Genomic DNA, 13,710 nt, shown 5'->3' with positions numbered 1-13,710 from the left:
TTGTATTGGGTATGCCTGACTCTTTGGGCGCCGCCCATTAGCTTTATTTCTATTTTGTGCTAAAGCAAACTCAAAAGCCAAAAGCGTGCTATTTTGTAATTTGGGCTATTATTTTTGAGCTTGAAGATGATTAATACATAGAAATACATGCTTTGTGGAGCGCTCACACAAGGCATGGGGGGAGATTGCACCCAATTGGTCTCTTGTTCATGTCGTGCATGCTTTTTACCTTGAGTTTTGTGCAAAAAGTAGAGTTCTATTGTTCTTGGGGACCTTCCGGCATTCACTACACAAGCATACGACATCCGATCTGCGTACCATCTACACTCTTCTTAGATCAACCCATATATTGTTAAATGCATTGTATCAAAAATTAGATTTTATTTTTGTCTTTTCATATTGCATAGATGCTTCAATATGAATGTATTCCCCAAAAATATATGGAATCTTACGATTCACAGCAATCCTTGCAACCGATACTGCAAGGGCTTGAGGCAACCTAAATGTATTTATTGTACAGTTACATTTAAGATTTTTAAACCATAATCTAGAGATAGCATGATAACCTTTTCGACTAATACCCACATTATCACGTCTCTACAATTTCATTTGGTTTTATTGTGTCCTTTAAGTCCTTTGCCAATTCTTTAAGAGTTGGGCCTCTCAAATCCACATCTTGAGATAACTTAAAAATCCTCAAAATACCATTCTTATTCATGGTCTCTTTTAAAAGATTGATTCTCTCCTCACTCTCTCAAATATTAATGCATGATATGTTAGAGACATATTTGTTTGTAAGATTCAGTCTTCTTTTTTTTACTCTCTCAGATAAGCTAATTATATTTTTTAATTGTCTCTTCCTCTCTCTTAATCCTATTGGAGTTTCCTTTAAGTGTGATAGCTTGTCTTGTAATGACTTATTTGCATTTTTTGAATGTCAATCTTATTTGTAAGCTCAAAAATGTTTATCTGTGCAATTAATAATCCTTTTCTCATTCCATTCATTTGAGCCATGTATGTGCAAGATGTAGATCATAACCTTGTACAATAGCCAAGCATCCCGTTATAACCTTCCCCAACATATCTCACGTAGTTATGAATATTTAAAAAATTAGAAGGTTTACCTATGGAAGGATCCTTAGGATATTTATTTCCATCCACCCACAAATCTATATGTTTCTTTCCTTGAGTTCACAATCTGTTAGCCTCCATCTCATCTGTTAGTACTCGACGATGTATACTTCTCCAAGATGAATAAATTAGATCTAGTTGGATGGTAAATTTGTACTTGCATGTGCTCGCATCATAGATTACATCCCAAATTCCAATATGGAAAGTCATGTACAAGATACAAGTTATTAACGTGCAAAAACCAAGCTTACTATGTCTTAATTTGGATAATATAGCAATTTAGCTTCTACCCTTTCTCCCAAGTGCACCTAATGGGTATCTACCAAATTTAAGCTTCTACTATTTTTCCCTGAGTGATGTATATTATTTTTCATTTAGTAAAACTCTAGATGCTTTAAGTAAGCTCCTTATGCTACAACCACCTTACAAGTACTTGATGCATTCATTCCCACTTCTCAAATACTTAGTGTAATTGGAACCGTATACTTAAGGATAGAGCACAATTAGATCCAATAATCAAATCACTAAGGCTTAGAGCTTTGTTAACCCTAGAGGCCATGCACATTTTTGCTAGCCCATCACCTAAATGCTCATGTGCACTTATGCACTCTTGTTTCCTTCAATACATTCAATACGGCGAGCCTTTGTAATTTCTGTAGTTTTGCCTTCTATATCACAAGCATACAAGGGTCAAATCTTTGTGATGACAATTGTCACCTCATTGACAGCTGCATTCAATGCAAAAAATTGTCAATTGGCAAGGAATGTTGGGCCTTCAGATGCTACTCACAGTAGTCAGGTGTGGCCTCACAATGCCATCTTCCTCGCTGTTATTGGGCAGCTTGATGAAGAGGCAAGGCAAGTGCTTAGTCCTGAATGCCACGGCCAAGGGAGACTCTGCAGGTTTTCCTACAGATAACAGCTCCATGCTGCAGTAAAAGCTCAATTCCAGTATGTGCTGCCTCTACAGCACAATGCAGCAAAGGAATTTATCTAACATAGAATGGACAGATCTTTGTGACATTTGTCACCTTATTGATACTTGCAAGCCAATTGGCAAAGGAATGTTGGGTCTAAATATGCTAATCAGAGCTTGTGATTGATCCCAAAGGTAGTGATCATAGAAAGCTATCAAATGGGCAATGTAGCTTCACACTGTCCTCTGTCTCACTGTCATTGGGCAGCTTGAAGGGAAAGCAAGGCAACTGTGCTTAAGTTTTGCTACAGATATCAGCTCCATATGCTGCAGTCATAATTTCAGCATGTCTGCCTTTACATCACAATGCAGAGGAGCGTATCCAACATACAAGGGAGAAGATCACCTTATTGATGCCTGTTACAGGTCAATTGGCAAGAAATAATGGTCCTTCAAATGTTAATCAGAGTTTGTGGTTGATCTCAAAAAGGCACTAATCATGGCACTAATATGGCTTATCAATGTCATCAGTCTCACTGTTGTTGGGCAGCTTCAAGGGAAAGCAAGGCAAGTGCTTAGCTTTGGATGCCAACCCCAAGGGAGATAGTGCTCCCTTGCAGGTTCTGCTACAGATATCAGCTCCATGCTGCAGTAAAAGCTCGACAACTTCAGCATGTCCTGCCTCTACAGCACAATGTAGAGGACTGTACCCTTTCTCGTCTTTGAGATTGATGTCAACCTGGTGCTTGAGCAGCAGCTTGACAACTTCAATATGACCCTTGAATGATGCACGGTGTAATGCGGTCCAACCATGCTGGTCAGTTTCATCTGGTGCTGCACCGAGTAACAAGCACTCATTCGTTAATGATACATCATTTCTGCAGGCAGCTTTTTGCAGAGTCTCTTGTAACAACATGGAGCCAAGCAAGTGAGAGTGTCCATACTCACAAGCCAATTGATGAGGTGTTTTTCCCTCAGCATTTTGGACATTCATGTTAGCCCCTTCTTGCAACAGAAAATTGACCATTTCTGCACAGCCAACAGCTGCAGCAACATGTAGAGCTGTAGACCCATCTCTAGATGGTTTATCTAAATCTGCACCTTCTTGAACCAACATGACAAGGGCTTGGAAGTTCCTTTTCAAAACTGCCTCATGTAAGGGTGTCCCTCCTCTTTCATCCACTGCATTCATGTCAGCCCCAGAATTGAGCAGCAACCTAACAATGTCATTGCGATGCCAAGCCGTTGCAGCATGAAGACAGGTCCAGCCACGCCAATTCCTATGCCATGTATCAGCTTTAGCTGCTAGCAAAGCCTCCACAATCTTGACATGCCCTGCAAGAACTGCCTCAAACAAAGGGGTCTGCCCACTTTTATCCTTGGAATTCACATCAGCTTTGCTCCCTATGAGTGCTTTCACTGCATCCAGGTTACCTTGGACTGCAGCAAGAAACAATGCTGTGCGACCATTGTTGTCTCTGGCATCGACATGTGTATCTCTCAGAACCTCATTCACGCATGTAAAGGAGCCATTTGCAGCCAGTCTCAATAGCACATGCCTTCCTGTGAAAACCACACTCAGGGTCCCATCATTGAACACGTGCTTCTTCCTCGTAGTGAACCACAAGTTCAATTCAGCATGTGTGGCCTTGCCAGTGGGAATCGTAAGGCTCTTCACGTAGAATCTATCCTGGCTGTAAGGAAACTTGTCAGGGAAGTTGCAATTAGCAGTTATTTGAATGACATGTTCTCCAAGGGGAGGGATGATGAAACACTGTGGTAAAACAGTATATTTTTTCGGTGCAGTGGACCACACCTTGAATGCTACAGGCATAGTGTGCATGACATTATGAAGCCTGATTTTGGCAGTGGCCTGCTTTCCTGTCTCAAAGTGGAGTCTCACTTCAGTGGGGGTGACCACAAGGAGCCTGTCCATTTATGCATGGATGCAGATATGTTTGTGCCTGCGAGATGAGTGTGGAAGCAGATAGATGCAGGCCATATCTTGCTAGGCAAAGATGAAAATCTGAATTATCACAAGAAACACATTGCTTTATGTTTTCGTAAGGGTCCGTTACTTCATGAAACAGCAGGTCTTTGCCTTGGATGCATGGGAACCCAATTCTCTGCTCACAAATCAGACTATGGAAGAGACAACCCAATTCTCTACTACTATGTTGTGGGTTGACCGATCAAGCAATTGGGGGGTGCTCAAAGGGGCATGAGTTTCATCAGATGGCCTGTAACTGTTGGAGGCTTACCAATCACTTGAGCTACACAGATTGCTCTCTCGGGGAAAATTGAATCAGATAATCTGTAATTGTCGGGGGCTTACCAACAATCAATTGCACTAGGGGAAGTGCTCTAGGAGTAATTATTGCATCAGATAGCCTGTAATTTTTGGATGCTTACCAATTAATGGAACTAGGGAGAGTGCTCTCTAGGGGCATGAATTGCATCAGATAACATGTAATTGCTGGAGGCTTACAGATCTGATCAGTAGAGAATTGCATCAGATGGCATGGAGGGTCTATGAACCGCAGAAAAATGAACAGTGCGGGTTGGAGGCTTACTAATCAAGTTTCAGGGGCATGAATTGCATCAGATGTTCCGTTGACTTCAGCTGCAGGAACAGACAAGAGCTTCTCTCCTCTCCATATTTTTATGTCTGCTTGTCTGAGCCATCAAAGTGTGTTCGGCAACGACGCGTATTTTGCTTGAAATCCCAAGGTCAGATGCTTATTTAAACAGACGACGCCTCTTACATCTTATATTAATTCACATGATGATGATGATGATGTCATTGATAGGCCCTTGCTTTTAATTTGTTCATACATTTCATCTTAAGCTTACAACATGCCTGCCTTTATACAAACCTCTCTCATATCTTGATTCAGATTATATGTCATTGATATGCCCTTCTTTTCATTTGTTCCTACCATTCATTCATCTTCAGTCTGCAACATGCCTTACTTTATACACACATCTCTCATATCTTAATCCACATTATATGTCATTGATAGGCCTTTCTTTTTCCTCTTCATTCTACAACATGCCTTGCTTTTACTACATTGTGTCACATTTATGCCTTCCTTCCTTATTCCCCTTCCAACCTCATCCTTAAAGGTTTGAGGAATCTGACATGTTACATTTCAAATCAATTATTTGTGATAAAGAGGACAAGAGCACAAGGGTCATCATCACTCTAGCCTCACTTCACATTCTTGAAATTTTCCACGGTGCATTTCGTTTCAAAAACAACAATCAAACATTTAACTAAATAAGATTAAGACTAGGGAAAAGAGAGAGAGAGAGAGAGAGAGAGAGAGAGAGAGAATGCACAACAATTCTTGTCTATGATTTCAAGATTAAGGGTTGTTTGGTGAAGTATCTTAATTAGTAGTTCCAAGGTTTGTAAGCCTAGAACAATGTCTAGCTAGACTTGCCCCTCAACTTGTATGTGGCACTACAAGTAGTGCAAGGAAAGGCAAACAAACATCCAAAAGATTAGATCATAAAAATGAATGTGATTTTGCATGCAAACTAGCCTTATTATGTCTCCACCTCATAATCTTCAAGTAAGAGATACATAAAACAAGCTCATCACAATCTTCAAGTTCCCAACTTATCAAACTCGAATTTTAATAGTTTGGTTACAATTTTAATAGTTGGACCTACATGCACTTCTACCACTAATGCAATCAAAACCAATTTTGTATCTTGTGGAGTACAAAAAGACTAGCACCCCCTTCCACTAGAGTGGAACTGCAAGGGGTGGAGGGCTTGGGGGAGACATATATTTTGAGTTAAGTTAGTTCAAACATTCAGCCACCACTGAATGTCCCACTATGCCATATCAACCACCTACCAGTGCAATTACTCTAAATAATGCACAAACGCTTTTTTTCTACTTGTATATTCCCGTTATGTTTGCACTAATAAAATGTTTTGCATATCACATACAAGGGCTCTATAATAATATAAATAAGTGGAGGCTACTATGGAATCGTGTAAACACAATGTGGTTTGAAGTACACAAGAGCACAACCAACATAGTTTCTTTGTTACATGCACCTGATTTATGACAAATTTTGATACTTTGGTTGCATGGCTTTACGAATTGTTATAATGCATTCATAGACTGTTGGGTGTTGACTGAACAGATATGGTATTTGTTAAATGCTCAACAATATGGATCATTTACTTGCAAAATATGGGTGGACTAGATCATGCATATTTATGGTTGGAAAAGTGTTTTGATACACCCATGGATTATCACCCTCTATGACATCAAAAGATTGTTGCATATACATAGAATTTACCTTATGCATCAACAATTTTAGTGTATAGCAAAGGAGATTATTCATCCAATTAGGGTGCATGCTCCAAAAGACATGGAATGTGCACATCATGCTTTTAGTTTTCAAGTGCAAACATTGATAGAAGGTTATGGTACATGGTATAAAGGCAAGCAAATGCAATACCATATGTACGAAACTAGAGGAGACACAACATTGCACACAAAGATGGTGGAAGGGAACTTCTTGGGCTCACCTCTCTTCTATTACTAATGAGTGCACTATATCTAAAATGACCAAGTGTGTCATATATACTAACACTACATATACATGCGAAAACTATTGGTGTGGGATAGCAATGTGATATGGGTCCCACCTATTCACCATACACACAAGTCTTGCTTGTCCACAATGAGAAGTCATATCAAGTCAGGCACCATGTGCACCATACATGTGAACACCCCCCCCCCCCCCCCTTAAGCTCAAGTCACAATGAGTATGTGTCCTTGAGTTTGTATCATTGATGGTGTCTAGTTTCATAACTTGTTGAAAGTATTCTAACTTCTCTCGGGGGAAATCACCATGAGATTATCGGTAATTTGGTACTACATGGACACATGTTGTAAGTCTATATTACCACAAAGTTTCTTCTCTCAAATAAATTTGTTGTTGGGAAATAAAGGCCCTTGTGCCTTTAAATGCGCTCGGGTGTGAACACACCCTTAGCACTTGTACTTACACATATATATCTATCTAAAAACCTAAAGGTACACACTCATCATTGTACCTTTAAACGTGCTCACTCTCTGCTCTACTCTCTCTCACTCTCTCTATCTCTCCGCGCCTAACGAACACCTACTATCTCAATCTTCGTGCCTAATCCGTCACTACAAAGTGGTATCAGAGCTACAGTTGAGGCGTTCGTACTTCTTGAAGTTTGTGCAAGAGTCTCAGGTGCACTCGCCGAGCAAAAGAAAGATAGTCGACAAGTTGTGTAGGCAACCATTGAATAGGTCATCATGCAAAAGGCTTATGCAGCTCAGGTCACGCTAAAAAGGAACTGAGGTCATGCTAAAAAGGAATTGGTGCGTGTGGTTTTTGGGCAGTTCAGCTGACTAGGGAACCAGCGTCAAGTTGAAGACTAGTGGGCAATGACCAAACCAAGCAGCAGCCGTGGCAATGTGGCAGTGCTGACGACAAACGTTGCATGGTTCAGAGGCGTGACTGGCGGGAGCTATACACGACAACTGTAGTGCTCACGACAAGCACGACTGCAAGGCGACAAGCAGGAGCCGTAGGCTTGATCAGACGTCACTTTTTTCTACAATGTGATTACAGGCGACAGGTCACAACGACTACGGCTGGTCAACGAGAACGCATCCCTCATTTTCCCTTTGCAAAATTTTAATTTTTTCAAAGGTTTCCTGCAAACAAGTCCTTTGCACACTAACGGGCATTTGTGCATGTAGGCATAGTCAAGATTTTGGGCAGATTTAGGCCCAGAAACTTGGTGCTTTTCTCAAATTTGGGGATCTTAATGCAAAATTGGACAATTCGACTCAGAAATTGCAAAGTTGATGCACATTTACCCATGAATTTTTTGGGGCTTTTCACATTTTAGTGAAATTCTTTCAATTTCACTAAAATTAGTACACGCAGGACTTGGAAAATTTGCGGATTTGTCCAGATTTGGTTCGAGCAAGATGCAACAATGCTATATGTCTCAGAAATTGCAAGAATTTGTAACATTTTGTCCCCGACATTTGGGGCTTTTCATGTACATGCACAAATTGGGTTGAAATTTACCCAATTTCTCGACATTCATGGACATTGGACCCTATGCAATTTGGGGCTTTTGCAATTTGGGAAAAATATGTGCAACACGTGGTCATTTTATGTACATGCAAGTTGAATTCCACGCAATTTGGACATCAACGCTTGGTAAAATTTGGGGGTTTTACTGAATTTGCTTTATTTTGGCGAAGTTGGCATGTTCTATACATGACAGAGAAAATGTAGATGTGTGGTCGATGCTTTGAGCACAAAAATTTTGGGGCTTTTGACTGTGCATGTCAAATTTTATGCCCGTGGGTACATGTACAACAGAAATTGCAGCTAAAATTTTGGGATTTCTCATGTAATGTGATGTATATGCCTCTGGAACGTTGTAATCAGTTGTGGAACGATGTAGCACATGGTTTGGTGCTTCTATAAATTTAATTATAGATCGGAAATCTATGCTTCTATGTGGTCTTTATTGCTGGTCGGTACTTGTTTGTACCTTGGTCACTTGGGTGATAGTTTGGGCTTGCATTTGCTAATTTTTTTGTCACATTTGGGCTAAAAATCATGGTGGCTAGTAGCAGTGACAGTAGTAATCTCATGCACATAAAGAAGCTTGAAGGAGCACATAACTTTGTAGTTTGGCAAAAGCAGAGCTACAATATCATGTTGCAAAAGAAACAGGCAAAGCCGATCAAAACACAAGGGGCAAAGCCTGTAGATATGGAATAGGACGATTGGGATGAGTTAAATGAGCTTGTAGGCTCAACCATCGAGCTATCGATTTCTAACGCCTTGTTGTTTAACATTGAAGGTTTGGATTCTGCATCTACTATATGGACTCGACTGGAAGAACTGTATGCACAGAAGAGTGCTGCAAGAAAAGTGCATTGGCTGAAAAAGCTTATGGATTTGCGTATGAAAGAGGGTACAATGATGTCTACTCATTTCAAAGATTTTAACTCCATTTTCAGCTAGCTGGTTGCCTTGAAGTTCATGATTGATGAGGAATTTAAGGCTACTCTTGCTTTGCACTCTACCAGAGAGTTGGGATACATTCAAGACTGCTATGAGAAATTTTAATGTGATCCTTTTGTATGCTAATGTAGAGAAGGCTTTACTCATGGAAGAAATGAATCGGCAGAACAATGCATCTAGTAAGTCTTCCAGTGCTTTGCATACTACGGGCAGATCATAGCAGAAAGGTAAATATGATAGCAAGGGACATAATAAATCACGTGGCAAAGATGTTGAATGCCATCATTGTGGCAAGAAGGGTCACTTTAAACATGACTGCTACAAATGGAAGAAAGAGAAAGGAAAGGGCAAGAAGACAAATGATAGTAAGAAAGAGAAGAAGGACAATCAACCTAATAAAAGCAGTGTAAAAATTAAAGAGGTGAATGTAGTCACTCATGATAGTGATAGTGGGAGTGACATACTCTTTGTCTCTTCACACTTTAGTGCACATGCTTTACTTGCAGATACAGATGATGACATGCATACCTGGATTCTCAATTCAGGTGCTTCCTTTCATGTCACCCCTCATCGAGAGTGGTTCTCTGCCTATCAGGGGGTCGACATGGTGTTGTCCATCTTGGGGACAACTATGCATGTGACATTGCAGGTATTGGCAGTGTGTAGTTGTAGTTTCTGCACGGCTCTGTCTTCACCCTTCAACATGTACGGCATGTACCTCAACTCAAGAAGAGCTTGATTAGCATAGGGTAGCTAGATGATGATTGTTTTTATACCACCTTTTGTGATGGAAAATGGAATATCTATAAGGGATCTAAGGTTATTGCCAGAAGTTGCAAGAGTGATACTTTGTATCCACTTCATGTATCTAGTGTGCGTGACCATGTTGTTGCTGTGACCGAGCAGTCAAGTGGTTCTTTGTGGCATGGCTGGTTGGACACGTGAGTCAAACTAGAATGAAAGTACTTTCGCGTTTGGGTTACTTGATTTGTCTTTATTATGCTGATTTTGAGCACTGTGATCATTGTATTTATGGCAATCATGCACAGACGTTTCATAAAAAGTCTCTTTCACTAAAATCTTCTCCTCTAGAGTTAGTGCATTCAGAAGTATGTCAGACGCCAGGATTATCTTTAGGGGGAAATAAATATTTTGTCACCTTTGTCCATGATGCTACACGGAAGGTATGGGTTTACCCTATTTGTAGCAAGGATGAAGTGCTAGCCAAGTTTAAAAAATTCTTAGCGTTAGCTGAAAATCTGACTAATAGGACACTTAAGTGTCTTTGATCTAACAATGGTGGAGAATATGTGTCCAAGGCCTTTCAAGCATTTTATGACAACAAAAGGATAAAGAGGGAGCTCACTGCCCCTCATAATCCACCCCAAAAAGGAGTTGTAGAGCGTATGAATTGGACCATACAGGATAAGGTCCGTACAATGTTGTCTCATGTTGCATTATCTCATGGCTTTTGGGCAGAGACTATTATGACAGCCATTCACTTAATTAATCGGTCACCAAACAGGTCTTTGGGGGGGGGGAGTTCAAGAACCGTGGTTGGGCAAGCCACCTTCATATGCTCACCTGACAGTGTTTGGCTACGAGGTTTGTGTACACATTCATAAAGAAAAGTGCAGCAAACTTGAGCCAAAGTCCTGTAAATGTATTTTCCTAGGATATGCTGACAAGGGTGAAATGGGGTTTAGATTGTAGGATCCGGAGGAAAGGAAAGTAGTACATAGCAATGATGTTATCTTTCGGAAAGATCACATGCATAAACAACCCGAAAAAACTAAGAAGGTTCGTAGGGTTATATTCTGGGAAGAAATACCTTTTGGATAGCAAAATGTGCCCACTGTACAGTAGCAAATACCTGCTATAAATGAACTTCTAAATGTAAAAAATGATGATGGAAATTATCAGCCAGCTACTGCTCATGATAATGAGCCACTACATGTGCAGGAACAGCTAGGACAGCAAGCTGTTAATGCTTATTTGCAGGCTAAAATGCCAGTGCAACATGCTGAAAATGGAAATTTGCAAGAACAGCTAGCAAACAATGATCATTGGGTTAGGAGATTGTCTAGGGCTACTAGACAAGTTGACAAATTTGTTCCTGGTGCAAACAATGTGGTTGATTATGTCATATTGACAGACTGTGGTGAACCATCTTGCTTCAAGGAAGCAATGGACAGATAGGACAACAAGAAATGGTATAAAGCCATGTTGTCACAAATGGAATCTCTTGAGAAAAATGGCACTTGGGACTTGGTGTAGTTGCCTAAAGGGTAGAAAACACTTCCATGCAAATGGGTTTACAAGATGAAGGTCACTTTCGGTTCCTCACCAAAGTACAAAGCAAGATTGGTTGCAAAGGGGTACAAGCAAGAGCATGGAATTGACTTTGATGAGATTTTCTCTCCTGTAGTCAAGATGACTCCATTGAGAATCATTTTGGGCTTGGTTGCAGGTGAAGATATGGAACTCATTCAGATGGATGTAAAGACTGCATTTTTACATGGTGATTTGCATGAAGACATATATATGCAGCAGTCTCAAGGGTTTGTTGAAAAAGGGAAAGAAAAGATGGCATGTAAAGTCAAAAGGAGTTTGTATGGGCTGAAACAAGAACCAAGAGAATGGTAACATAAGTTTGATACATTCATGCAGTCTTAAGGCTTTCATAGAAGTCAAGTGCATCACTACTTGTACACCAAGAAGGAAACAGATGGCAAACTAATTATCTTGGTTTTGTATGTCAATGACATGCTAATTGCTGGCAGGGATACTCATGCCTTGGATTCACTGAAGCAAAGTTTTCATGGCAACTTTGACATGAAGGATCTTGGTGATAAAAATCACATTCTTGGCATGCAAATACTCAGAGATATGTCGACAAGCTTACTCTATCTATCTCAACAAGAGTATATCTCCAAGGTTTTGCAGTGTTTTAATATGGAGGGGGGGAAACAATTGAGGCTCCATTGTCTCCATATGTGAAACTCAGTGCAGAGGACAACCCTACATCTGATGATGAGAAGGCTAAAATGGCCAAGATATCATATGCTTTAGTTGTTTCCAGTTTGATGTATGCTATGGTTGCTACACATCCTGACATTGCCTTTGCAATGGGAGTGGTTAGCAAATACATGGCAAACACTGGCAAGAAGAATTGGGATTCAGTGAAAGGTATTATGAGATACCTCAAAGTCACAAAGGAGTTTTGCATTTGCTTTGGGAAGCAGAAGGCATCTGTTGTTGGCTTTACGGATGCAGATTATGCTGGCCATGCGGACTGTAGAAAACTGAGGCATGCAAGGAGGCTTTATGGCTTTCACATCTGGTGGGAGAGCTTAGCATCACAGAGTTACCTATTCTCCATTGTGATAGTCAGAGTGCTATCATGCTAGCACAGAATCATGTCTTTCATGCAAAGACAAAGCACATACAGGTGAAGTACCACTTCATTAGAGATGTACTTGATAGCAAGAGCATTGAGCTTGTCAAAGTGCATACAGATGATAATCTTGCAGACCTTCTCACAAAGGGTCTTCCAACAGAGCGGTTTGTTCATTTCCAACATATGATGGGAGTTGGATAGATATATGTATTTCAGCTTTGTACATACCTAGACTTAGTTGATTCTTTTCTCCTCTTAAGGCACATTTCCTTTAGGTGGGAGGTTGTTGGGAATAAATGCCTCGTGCCTTTAAATGTGCTTGGGGGGGAACACACCCTTAGCACTTGTACTTACACATATATATCTATCTAAAAACCTAAAGGTACACACTCGTCATTGTACCTTTAAACGTGCTCACTCTCTACTTTGCTCTCTATCACTCTCTATGCATAACAAACACCTATTGTCTCGATCTTCGTGACTAACCCGTCACTACATTCATAGTGTACCTCTATTTTTTTGTGCAATAATGTACCATAATATTGCTAATATTATCATAAGAGTGGCACTTGCTTCATCCTATAAATAGCTTTGTGAATTCATCATACCCTATGTAGTTATCCCAAACCCTCATATCTCGATGGTTATTGAATGTATGGTCCCTCTATCAACTCGCAATTCATGAATGCATTCTTAATGCCCATTTGATGCATCTTCCACTCACTAGCCATAGCTAATGCAACCATCACATGACTTGTGGCCATCCTGGAAATTAGGTTGAATAGATCATCATATGGCACTTGCTTCATCCAACAAATAGCTTCATGAATTCTCCATTCCTATGTGGATATCTTAGATCCTCGTATCTCGATGGCTATTGAATGTATAGTCCCTCTATCAACTCTCAAACCATACATATGTGGATATCTCATATCCTCATATCTCAATGGCTATTGAATGTATGATCCCTCTATCAACTCTCAATTCACAAATGCATTCTTAATGTCCATTTGATGCATCTTCCACTCACTAGCCATAGCTAATAGAACCATCTCATGACTTGTCACCATCTTGCCAATTGGGTTGAATATATAATCATAATATATGTCGTACTACTATCCATATCCCTTTGCTACTAATCTAGCCTTACACATGCTTACACTCCCATTCAACTTGTATTTAATCATGTAAACCAACATACAACC

General features: G+C 40.2%; 1 protein-coding gene across 2 annotated transcripts; it reads right to left on the bottom strand.

The window, feature by feature from the left end:
• Positions 1–1,584: 1,584 nt before the first annotated feature.
• On the bottom strand, positions 1,585–4,769 carry LOC148015278 (uncharacterized). 2 transcript variants are annotated; one of them, XM_087665795.1, is made up of 2 exons: positions 4,621–4,769; positions 1,585–4,539 (listed from the first exon to the last, which is right to left on the bottom strand). In XM_087665795.1, exon 2 carries the CDS (start codon positions 3,981–3,983, stop codon positions 2,553–2,555), a length of 1,431 nt encoding a protein of 476 aa, XP_087521921.1. In that variant the 5' UTR covers positions 3,984–4,539; positions 4,621–4,769; the 3' UTR covers positions 1,585–2,552. The 2 variants fall into 2 exon arrangements, with proteins under 2 accessions (XP_087521921.1, XP_087521922.1); XM_087665796.1 differs by having other exon boundaries at positions 1,585–3,741.
• Between the last annotated feature and the right edge of the window lie 8,941 nt (positions 4,770–13,710).

The sequence above is a fragment of the Lygodium microphyllum genome, chromosome 24, assembly GCF_053477565.2.
Source record: "Lygodium microphyllum isolate KBCC chromosome 24, Lygodium_microphyllum_v1.1.10, whole genome shotgun sequence".
NCBI lineage: Eukaryota > Viridiplantae > Streptophyta > Polypodiopsida > Schizaeales > Lygodiaceae > Lygodium > Lygodium microphyllum.
This window is presented reverse-complemented; position numbering and strand designations above follow the sequence as displayed.

Bases quoted from the DNA above. Each gene is read 5' to 3' on its own strand.
- LOC148015278 (XM_087665795.1), bottom strand. From the start codon at position 3,983: ATGGACAGGCTCCTTGTGGTCACCCCCACTGAAGTGAGACTCCACTTT.